At 33.6% G+C, this 12,584-nt stretch overlaps 1 protein-coding gene across 7 annotated transcripts in view; it reads left to right on the forward strand.

Annotated features, from left to right (window-relative positions):
- Positions 1-7,547, forward strand: part of LOC129960609 (neural-cadherin-like) — a 726,863-nt gene extending 719,316 nt beyond the window's left edge. For all 7 annotated transcript variants that reach the window (XM_056074153.1, XM_056074136.1, XM_056074161.1 and 4 more), the window contains one exon: positions 4,363-7,547. In XM_056074153.1, coding sequence (XP_055930128.1) covers positions 4,363-4,622 — 260 coding nt within the window. In that variant the 3' untranslated portion in view covers positions 4,623-7,547. The remainder of the gene's footprint in view (positions 1-4,362) is intronic.
- The last annotated feature ends 5,037 nt before the right edge of the window (positions 7,548-12,584 follow it).

Genomic DNA, 12,584 nt, shown 5'->3' on the forward strand with positions numbered 1-12,584 from the left:
AACAACCTCTCTAGCACGAGAACCAGAAATTGTTGCTTGAACTAGGTACTGAAATTTGTCTTCTGGTGCGATATCCTCATCTTTATGTATTTGCTCAAATTGACTCCAAAATGGGAGCCAATCTTTAATATCGTCGCCAAATTGTCTAAATTCTAATCTAGGCAGTGTAAACTTTCTCTTATAATTATTTAAATCAGCAGTAGAATTAGCAGAAAATGACTGACCTCTATTTTGAGATTGTATTCTTGCCAATTCTATTTCTTTTTCAGCTTCAAGCTGCAATCTTCTATCTTCCTTTTCAGCTTCAAGCTGCAATCTTCTATCTTCCTTTTCAGCTTCAAGCTGCAATCTTCTATCTTCCTTTTCAGCTTCAAGCTGCAATCTTCTATCTTCCTTTTCAGCTTCAAGCTGCAATCTTTTATCTTCTTTTTCGGTTTCTTCTTTTAATTTCCTTTCCGAAATAACATTACTTAAAAGTTCTTGAACGAATTCTGGATCATTCTTATATTCACAACTTTTTAAAATAAGATTTTTTAATCCAACTATCGTAATATTTTCTGATACGTCTTCTCCAATTTCAGACGCAACGTATTTCAGATCTTCTTTTTTAAAACCTTTTATTGCTTGAAACATCTTGATTTATTTTGTTTCGAGAAAGTCCTGTCGTGGACGCCAAAAAATGTTAAAGCTGCCTAAGAAAAAACACCGTTTTCTTTCGCTTTTTATATTAAAATAGAAAAACGATATCCCACCGGTAAAAAATTCAAACTTTGTTTATTCCATCTTGGGATTGATCTACAAGTTGCCATCTACAAAATGAGACAGCAAAAAATATTTCTTAAATAACGTTGCCATTCTAAAATAAACAAATAAATAAAATAAAATATTAATACATTTTCAACACCCCTTCCACTTGCAGAAAGTAACTCCAATGCGATGATGATTACCTGCGTATTCGCTCCCTGGATGTTTGCCACACAGGAATATGCACACATTTGAGCGAAAATTTATTTCTGATTTACGAGAGAAGGCGGGATCTGCAAGCAGCACAATGCGCATATTTGACCATCCGAAAATCTCCACATTATCTCGTCGAATGTACAGCAGAAGGTTAAAATTAACATCTGGGGAAGAATTTTCAGAGATCAGCTGTTTGAACCGTATCTTCTGCCCAAATGCCTCAATGGCGTTAAGTGCCTTGTTTTCTTACAGCATGTCCTTTCGGATTTACTGCACGGACGCCAGAAAATGTGATTAATGCATGATGGTGTACCAGCATATTTTTCATTTGCAGTGCCTAACTACCTCGATGCTACATTTCCTGGGAGGTGGATTAGACGGGGCGGACCTTTTGCTTGGCCTTCACATTCCCTAAACGTTCTTCTTCTGAGGGCCACATGAAATCGGTTTATCAGACACTTTTGAATACTGTGGAAAATCTCGCGACACGGATCGTCGTCGTTGATGGAGACATCGCAAGCACAACGTGTATATTGGAAATCCGTAACATCGAGTAATTTTTATAAAAAAATTCTCATCGGCTCCTTTCTGGCATTAAAATATTTGTGCTGTAATTGTACAGATTGCGATCTGCATTGCGATTTTCACCAAATAAACGTCACTTGCGGCCTTATGCCCGTTGGAAATTCTTATCTCATTGATGCCTACTGAATTACTCTGAATTTTTCGGTAAAATTCGGCAAGCATCGGTGCCGATGTTGCTACCAATCAGCAGACGCCAATTCGTGTTTTCTGGGGCCCATTTTAGTTTTTCTTGAATATCTCAAAAACTCCTCAATTTTCACACTATATGCTTATGTCAAATTAAAAAAAGTAAAATTCTTAAAACAAATTCCTTACATTTTCATGCTTTTATTTTACTTCAAGTTTTAAAATTTTTGCAGATAAATACTCCTAACTACTTTTTCGTTTTCAATAATTTACGACCCCCTGGATTATCAAATCGGCATATTACCTACAAGAAAAAAACTTTTAAGAATGTGCTTTCACTTAAAAAATTCGCAGTTGAAATATCAATTGTTATTTTTTATTAATTTTTTACAGCTTCCAACAATTCCCGGACACCCTATATTTTTGCAATTTTCACCTACTAAACATCGTTTGGGACCCTGTGTTGTTTATTAATATTTTTTACCCTCTTGATGCCTGCAGTCACTTCTTTAAATTCGTCAGTCAAATTCAGCAGTACTCTGTACATAATACTAACACACGTGACCTCTCTTGGTATTTATTGTCAAATGTAAACACACCATCGTACAAATATTCGCGTAATTAATTAAACGGAGCTGCAAAATATTACTGGAAACGTTCTGAAGGGGATTCTTCGTATTATCAAAACGTCTATTCAGACAGAGCAAAGGTTATATATAAAAAAAAATTCATGAAGTAGGTTGCAAACAGAAAGTTTAATCGATCACAAGAAAATAGACTTAATCGTTAGATGGGTTATAGTTATAATTGGCTTACCTTCATAAATAATTTACGTATCTTCCAAAACATTTATCATATAAAAATAGCCTTTGTATTAATTTAAGATTCAAAAATTTACTTTTTAATGATGTTAATTTCATTTTCATAAAACTTTCCCCTTAATTGTAATAATATTTTTAATTCAGTTTGATATATTAAATACAGCAATGTTTTTAAATGCTGTGATGGCATTCAAACTCATCCATCAAAGCATTCAATCGCGTGTTTTTGCCAGTCATTTACTCCATAGTAAGATTATCACTCCCGCTTTTGTTTTGTAATTTACTTTGCAGTGAGCCGATTCATTTGAATTCACATTTCTCAATTAACCAGGTCAAAGGATTTATTTACTTATTTATTTGAAATATTTCCCATGTTCATGGTGCCTAATAAGTCAATAATTTAGGCGAACAAAAGGCGACTAGCTTTTTAAAAATAGATACATAATACAAATTCGTAAGATTATAGACAACTTATGGCAGAAATGAAACAACGCTTTAATGGTCTGACTAATACAATAATTCCCAACCTTTGAGAAATGATTGGGATAAAATACTAATGCCTATTAAAAAGGAAATGATAAAATAATTTGCTTTGACAAAATAAGTTCGTCGCACTCTCTTATCATTAGATTTTAACTCATGGAAGTTTTTCTAACGTTTTGATGTTACTTTAAACAAAAAGAATTATTTGAATCAACATTAAGTGTTGTTGTAGGAGATGTTGAACATTTCAGGAAAAGTATAAAATTTCGGCTATGGAAAAACAGACAGCAAAAATCATTATATATTATATATATCCAGTAACAGCCATCGGGAGCGCATATATGCGTCCTGCGCAATCCCATCAATTCAATCCCGAATGATAACTACTGTGGCCACACCGATCACGCGAAGCACTTCAACTTACAGCAGTTAGCAGTAAAAGGTTTAAAAGGGATGAATTACTTCAAAAACTATATGTATATATTTTACACTTTAAAAGATGCTGAAATGCATGATCTGGTTAAAAACATGAAGAACAATCATGAATGATAAAACATAACATGAAATAAAAATGCTCGAGACTTTTAAAAATAAATGCATAAAGTGAATTTTAAAAAAAATTTAAAAGACACAATACTAATGTATAAAATAACTATTTGATACATTGAAGAGTGTAATTTTGATGGGACTCTTTTTGTGGCAAGCCATCAGATTGTCCTGTTTCCTCATATGTCATGAGGCTGTTGATAGACAAGCAATCATTTAATGCATTTCAATAGTGGTTTCTCACGCAGGCCCTAGAGATGCCTACCTTGTGCCTCAAGATCTCAGGATCTTGATAAATAGGTAGATCTCAGATAGAGATCTACCTTGTGTCCTCAACATCACGACTAAAAAAATGTCGTATTAAGGACAGTATGTGGAGGGATAGGGCTCAAATTAAGTTTTCCTCCTATGCCCTCATATTATCAAAATCCACCATTGAATGCAACTTCAACTGTAATAATACACTGTGATTTATGTTTTTGATATCATATTTAATTTAATAGAAGGTACACATAAGATATTGCGAAACCTGCCTTCACATACTGCAACAGCTCTGTTTATTCCCTCTTAAAAGACAGGAAATAGATGTCACTTTTGAATGAAAAATTCGAATTAAACAAAAGGAAGTTTTGACCTCATACTTTCCCCACCTTGAGATTCCATTTCGGCAGTCTTCCCCGTAAAGCTGTGATGGAACAGGCTACTAGATGCCGAGTACAATTCTAATGAATTAAGAGAAAAGGTTGACAAAGTGAATGATTTTTTTTAAAACCTTGGAATGAGGGGGAAGAAATATCTCTCCCGGCATTTCACAATTTCTGGTTTTTCCTTCTCCTTGCAGTTCCCCCTGGTGATGGCGGAGTTGGCGAATTCATCCGGGACCACCTGGACAAAGCAGACCATGACCCGAACGCGCCCCCCTTCGACGACCTCCGCAACTACGCGTACGAGGGGTGCGGATCGACGGCCGGATCGCTGTCCTCACTCGCCTCCACCGCCGCCGAGGACAACGACCAAGACTTCGACTACCTCAACGGCTGGGGACCTCGCTTCCAGAAGCTGGCGGATATGTACGGGCCCGGGGACAGCGAAGAAGACTAAGCCATGGAGAGGGACACACTAATCTAGTCACCTGTTGCTCTTGTCTAGGAAAGGAAAGGGACAATTATGTAACAATTATCCTTCTCACCATTTATATCTCCACCGCGTTGAACAGTGCACACACACAATCATTTTTCAGTTTTTGTCGTAGACCACGAACGAGATTTTGCTTTTCAGAAAATTGCAGGCTGGTCATCGCTTCGTTTCAGAGCGGCAGAAAATGTTCCTCGGCCGGTCAAATCAGAAACTGTATGGCGATTGGTCCTCAACTAGGGTTCTTTCTGCTTCGGACATCCGATACATAAATCCGGAAACATCCGTCACTTCTCAGCTAGCTAATACGAGCCGGAGGGAATCCTCTAGTCACACAACGCTGGACAGCTGACCAGCGAATTATTGAGAGTTGAAGCTATGTGTGTGGTCAGACATTTCCCTGCGAGCAAAAAGGAAATGTGCGTGTGAGTGGACTCATTAGTCGAAGATATTTATTTCAGCAGTTTAGTGCATGATTTCAAACAAAGTATATCGCGTGCAGCTAAACTAACTATCCGAGAAAAATCAAGTGACCAATCTATTTGCAAAAGCTGCGGTCCAGATTTTTTTTAGTGGGTAGTCTCTGTCGAGTGAAAAATGACCGTTGGTTTAAGCAGCTTTAAAGGACTTTAATTTCAACTGAATTCTCTTCTTGTTTCGTGTGTGTGCATGTTAGAAGTTGTAGATGCAAAACGACGAAGCTTCCAATGCCCCGGGGAGGAAGCAACCACCGGAGAACAGCAGGCACCCTTTGTGGCGTCAGCACTATCCAAACGAGGGTTTCACCCTCAATTTTGCACCTGTTTTTCGTGATCTTTTTTATTTCAATCACGATTATCGGTTTCGTTTCTTATTCATTTTCCATACCATTCGAAGGTGGTGATTCAACAAACTTGTTCTTAATAAAAAAACTGCTGAGAAAATCAATTCCTGTTTGTTTTTTGCTTGTTTCCTCGTTTCTCCTCGAAATGAAAACAGAAAACAGGTCGCTACTCCCAAAAAACTACCGGTGGGAACTTATATCTCCACTGTCGCCATCAAAAATGACTCTTTTGATGAACTCTAGCCGGTCTATTGTACGAGTGGTGAGAAACGCGTTCCGGCTGCTGCAGCTCTCCAGTCCAGATTGAAGGAGAGAAACCCCCAAATCGGAAATCTCCGTCTAAAAAGAGATCCTTCTTATACATGGCATTCTAGAAAATAAATGTTGGTGAGGCTCATAGCGTTTAGTAAATGCTGAGGGCTCAGCATCCAATCCGTTTCCCGCCACTCTTTTTGTTTTGTGAATATTTACATTGAGTAGTATTTGATTCGACAATGCCAGTAAAGTGCTGAATATTGTGTATAAATAATATGTATATTCTGTGCTCCTTATGATTAAGATAATTTTCTCTTACACATCAAAATACATTTTGGATTCAACTGGGCATTTCAAAACGACTTATAATTGTGCGATTCGACTTCAAATTCCATTTTTTTAAATTAAAATTTTCAACAGTCTTTTGCTTTTTCTGAGAGAAGTGCGAAAGGGACATTAATCCAACGATTTATATTTTAGCTACTAAGCAAGGGCGTATTTAGCTTGTTGGAGAGTCCTGACGCTAAAATCTTGGGGGCCCTCTGAAATTGTTATGCATATGTATTGTGCATTTCGATTTAACGGTCAGTATATTTAAAACAATATTTATAATTTTGAAAAATTTTAATTACTCTAACTTTATTTTTATTAATAACAAATGCGTTTCGTACTTCAGTAGTTGACTTTGAAAAAGAGTACGAAAAAAAAATTATTAAGTGAATGATTGAGCAATTAATTGATTAGTAAGTGATGATCGGGCAAGAGACAGATGATTCGTTTAAATAACCGGCCCATTCATTTTAATAATTACTGGAAATGAATATTAATCATCCAGACGGAATTAGGAAAGTTTCGAGAAAAACTAATCGCTATAAAAATAATAATAAAATCATTATCTTGAGGGTTCTGACGTGCGCTACCTTTAATACGCCCTTGCTTTTTTGAACTATTCAAAGCGGAGATAGATGTTTGACTATAAAAGTGCTGGGAAAAGTTTGTAAGAATTTGGATAGCACTTTTTTTTTCAAAAATTCGATGAAGGTACCTCCTGAAAAAGCAAATGAGTGACAAATTTTAATGGCTCCCAATTCTGCAGACGCTTTGTTTCTTTTTTGGACGCTGGCGCGTTTGTCAGTCTTTGTAACCGATTTAGTCAAAGTGCATTTGTATGTGGTTTCTAGTTATATTCCCCACAAAGCAAACAAACATTTTTACATGCTACTCTGTAATCAGACGTGGATTCGTTTTTTTAAAAATCTAGATAAAAAAAGAATTAGAGAGAAGAATCGAAAGACATTATTGGCTCACCAGACGAAAAAATTTCAAGTTTTTCACTTGAGTAGTTGACCAGAATAACTTGCACGGATTTATTAGATACGGCTGCACTTGTTTCCTCGCCGTAATCAAAACTTGTTTTCAAATATGAAAATTATCGATCATTGAAAACGTCTTAGACTTCATTCACTTCTTCAAGATTATTTTCGTTGTTAAAATTGCGTGCGAAAAACAATCAGTTGCATGTAGGAAGCGTATGGCGAGATCGAAATTTAAATAAAGTCAGTAATAATATCAAAATACGCAATCCAAATCTGTAAACGAAAGGCTCCCTCATTCTATTCATTCCTTGCATTACTCAGGTGAAAAATGTCTCAAAGCCAGAGAGATTCCTTTTTCTGTTGCATTCCATTTTGTGAATGAAGTGTAAGTGTTTGTATTTCTTCATCACCAATTGATTTTGTGCCAAGATTTTTTGTGTTTGTTCAATCATACGTGAAATAAATGAGACAATTCAATAAATTCTGGTCGTCTTCTAATGAGTTTTCAATATGCTTGTTCACAAGGACTGCACACAAACATCCACAGAACAAAAACATTCACTTATTTTCATATTAAAGAATTTTTTCATTTTTACATTCTCTCGTCGTTGTTAAGCTTTTTTTTACGTGTTCATCATTTTTTTAAAAAAAATTGAAGACTGCGTTTATTATCATTTCTCCACAGGCTCAAAGTAAAAATAAAGAACGATAGTGGTCTCTCCAATAAAGCCGTCATCCCGCCGTGCATAGCATTAGCATGCAATTATTGCGAAAATTTAATCTTTGGCGTGAAAGCGGCATTTCTACCGTGCGATCCTTTTTCAATGATTAGGCCCTGGCATACAGTTAAAAAAAAAAATATCTGAACATCGAATTTGTGTTCTCCCCAACCGTAGTCGCATATCAAATTCTATGTACTGAAATCGTTCCTCTTTCGAATTATCGCATTTGCATGTTTCCGAGAGCAAAAAACCGGCAGAAGGTCAAATCCGTGTTGTTCTAGACACCGAATTTTATTTTTAACTCTCTTCTTTCTCAGTTTCCTTACATTTTCGAACATCTGGAGGGACGAACTTCCTCTGAACAGATTTTGATGCAAATCTACGAATTTGGTGTACTAAATGTCATATACTAAATTACATCCGTCTAGCTCAAAGTTATCTTTGTCATTGACGGATAGACAGACAATTTTCCAAAATCAGCGAGGTCTAAAAAGTGGAGATTCGTCAACTTTCTCTACACATCGTATACGAGAAATTATGTTTCACTTAAAATATTAATTATGCGCAGAAATCCTTCATTCACAAGAGTCCACTAGATTTTGAATTCATTTCCACAAATTCCTGCCCTGGAGAGTCCTGGCTAGGGGTGCTTGTTCTGGAAAGCATCCGATCCTCCCTGGACATTTATGAAATTGAATGCTTGTCGCCGGAAGAACTGAGGACTTCAGACGTATTATGAAAGTAACCATTGCGCAGCGTTTTCACCGCCCTTTCCTCAGCCAGTGGAATTAGAACAGAATGGCAGTAGCAATTAAACCGTACGAGGAAGAAGATAAAACACTCTATTATAATAAATGCGTTAATCTTCTTTTTCCTTGGCATTCTTATCTTTTGCAAATAGAAAACCGGGATAATACTGTATTTATAAAGTAAAAGATATTTTTTATAAATTGTTTTCATATTATAATAGGCAAAATTCTTATAATGAAAATATAATAGGCACCAAAAGATTTTTAAAAAAGGCCACAAAAACTCATTTTTACCATAAGTTATTAATATTTATAAAACGCTAATGTATGTGGCGCAAAAATCGCTCATGTGACAATAGTCAAATATTAACAAACCTTCGGATTGCCTCAATGAACGTCTACAGCCACGCCTTGCAAATTTACGGAACGGCAAAGAAATGTTTTGGAAAAGATTATTGTGTAACCAAAACTACATTTAGGTGGAGGAAAGAAAACGAGATATAATCAAGAAATAGGCGATAACAGAAAGATTAATTGAGCGGGAAAATAGGCTTAATTATTGCCAAATGGGCAATCGCTTTAACTTGCCTATGGAAATTGATGATCATATTTTCAAAAACTATTATATCACAAAAAAAATGTTTTTGCATTATTTTAAAACTCAAAAAATTAACTTTAAAATATCCTTCATTTCTTCACAATTTTTCCTTTATTTTAATTTTATTTGATACACAAACTGTAACAATGTTTCTAAAGTTATGAAGAAATCCAAATTCATCCATCAAAATATTCAATCGCGTACTTCAGCAAACATATAAATTAAAATAAAAGAAATTGTTTATTTGGCCATTTATTCAAAAGTAGGATCTTTACTTCCACTTTTATTTCACATTACACATAATTTTCAGCTTGAGTAGTGATTCAATTGAATTCGTGTTTTTCAAACTAGCGGATCCTTCCAACCATGACTCTCTACGAGAAAAGATCGCGACCTCCCGCTGGTGTGGTATGGAAGTTTGGAGACGCCGATAGGTGAGGAAAGAGTGAAAGTGGAGATCGCTTATAGAATGATCCCTTAGTACTCGCGGAGGATTAGTCTGAAGGGGTACGAGATTAAACCTTCTATGGAACAGTTTTATAAAAGAATTTGTTACACTTAAAAAGCAAAATTTAAAAAAAAAAAAAAAAAAAATACCTCACCGAAAAGAATAAGGTTTGGGAGAGGTTGAAATTAATATTTTTTATATATATATGTAGTGAGAGGGGGGGGCAATATTTTATGCATAGAATCAATTAGAATTTTCAATTTGTAGAAATAAAAATCGGGTCTTCAAAATATCTATTACACATACTCATTTTTCATTGAAATAAATTTAAAGTAGATGAACTGAGTCAGTGTAATATGAAAATATATAAGGGCCATTAATTAATTTTGTATATGAAAACAGAGAGCGAAAGGAAGCAAGATAAAAAATACATACCCGGAGCTTATGCTATTAAATAAAGATTTAAAATTCCCATATCCAGTAATTACTTATGGAGGGGGAATAATCCTCATCCTTTCCCTTACTATTACACTTCAGCAAACTAATGGTGTTATGTTATTTATTTTGCTAATAACTAGAATGAATTTATATGAAAATTAGCATATACAACAAGATTTTGCTGTTTATTGGTTATATCAAGTGGGCTTTAATATTAAAGGGAAAATGTGAGTTTAACATCTTGCAGAAATATGACACAGTGTATCACAGCATTACTTGCATTTTATGAAATGCATATTATTGGATATCACTCATAAATCCATAAGTGCATCAATAAGGTGATTTTCGCTTTTTAAATAAAAAAAATATATCTAAGGTTAATTAAATTAGGATTTGTTTAAACTACTTTTATCCTATTTTCAAGTTTAAAAGATTCTATATGATATAAATGTTTTAAATAGAATGTTATATTATTGATATTATGCCTAAATTATATTCTCACTTTATATCTACAGCATAGTTAGTTACATATGAATATCAATTATTTATCTTTAAAACCTAATGAAAATTGAGCAATGAAATGTTCTCATTCCTCTTTAAGTCAGATGTATTGTAAATGCATCCGACTCAAAGAGGCATATAATAATCGATTCATTTTGATATTCCAAGCATTATACAGAATGCACATTTACCTCTCCTTTTTTCCTTAGCATTTTAAAATTATATTGTAACAAAGGGGGTTAATACCTTATGACTTAATATATATAATATACTTGTTAGAAATGTATTTGTTTCATTATTATAATATTTTGATAAATAGAAGGCAGAATTTGTGAAAAATTTATCTTATAAATTAAATAGTTTGCAAAGATAAGTTGTTGGTATTTGACGTGCTGTCCAGTTCGAGTAAGCCTCCTTTTCCCAAGAAATTTTGTCGTTACCTCTCATCTAAAAGGTCAAGCATTCACGCTCAAAGACAACATTTTTCTGAAAAATCACAATTTTTCCTCTAAAAATTCCAAATTTATTTCTAAGAGTTCAAACATAATAATTTTAGTTATTAATTTACTCAAATTTAATTTTTACACAATATTTATAATTTTTAAAGTCCTATTTTAAATCTTAATGCTAAAAATCATAGTGAAGTCTCTGCATTGGACAAATAATAATTATTATAAATTTTTCTGTATTGCAAATGCAGGAAAGAAAAAAAAAATTATACTTAATTCATCTTGATTTTCATTGGTACTAATTTTAACTCTTTGAGTACAAATTCAATTGAAGAAAGCTCTGTGATTGCAATCTTATATAAATGAAATAATATGGAAAAAAACAAGATTTCCAGTCAATGTGCATGATGAGTCAGACTCATCATGCACCAATAGGCATCCTGAATGCATATCAAGTCTCAATCATCATGTGTTTCATTTATTGTGACATAACGAAAGTCACTCATCAAATGTGAATTTCCACATAAATTATCTTGGCCACTGGAATTCAAGAATGTTCTGCATCACTTTCCTCTCTCTTTTGCTAACATGCTCGAGTTTCTCAATGGTTCAGGTGAGATTCAATTGTCAGATATAGTAGTACAGGGCCCTGACCTCAGCATTCCTACTTCAACAATTTTAACCTGCCTATAAGATGATCATGCAAGCAATGCTTTTCATTAGTTTTTAATTAATTACTGTGTTACGTTTTAACAAAATATCACACTGTGTTTAGCTTTACAGGGAAAATACGTCTTATGTTTTTACAGTTTAATTTACATAAAATTACTTCATGCACTTTATAAATCATTGCTGAATATTTATGATTGTATGTTTTTATCTTGAGAACTTCATTTCAAACAGAACTTTTAAGCAAAATTTCTCTTGTATAAAATTGCAAGTTTTAGTTCTTAAAATTTTTTTTTCTTCTAATTGCTAAGGAATATTTATGTATTCAATAGTGTAAACAGAGAGCAATTTTTGAAGTTCAATATGAAAATTTAATCACTATTCAAAAGCTAAAAATTTCACTTGGAAATCTTGAAATGTATAATTTATAATCAATCATTTTTACTTTCAATACTCTCAAAAACACTCAATTCCTCTGCAAGTACATTTTCTAGTTACAGTATTGATTTTTACACCTTTATCATCTCATGTGAAAAGAAAAACAAATTTCAAATAAAATTCAGAAAATTAGTTAGCCAATAAAATTATATAATATAATGAGCTAAACAAGTATCTAATAAGAATAATTAATCAAGGTTCAGATTTTAAGATTATTGGTAAAATTATTCAGTATTATATGCTAAAGAATGGTTAATTTTATAATTTTTAATTTCTTCATCATACAGTAATTTGAAAGTAATAGATATTAATACAGATGCATTAGTTACATGAAATAAAACAAATCAAAATGTATTTATTGTGCCAAAAAAACAAAACAAGAGAAAATAATAAGAATTTATACAATAAAAATGAGACATAAAATATCAAAGAAGGATGAAATCATACTAATTAAGCCCCCACCCCCTGAAAAATTATGTTACATATTATGGACAGATTTTAAAATTTAATTATTCGCTATCAG

The sequence above is a fragment of the Argiope bruennichi genome, chromosome 2, assembly GCF_947563725.1.
Source record: "Argiope bruennichi chromosome 2, qqArgBrue1.1, whole genome shotgun sequence".
Taxonomy (NCBI): domain Eukaryota; kingdom Metazoa; phylum Arthropoda; class Arachnida; order Araneae; family Araneidae; genus Argiope; species Argiope bruennichi.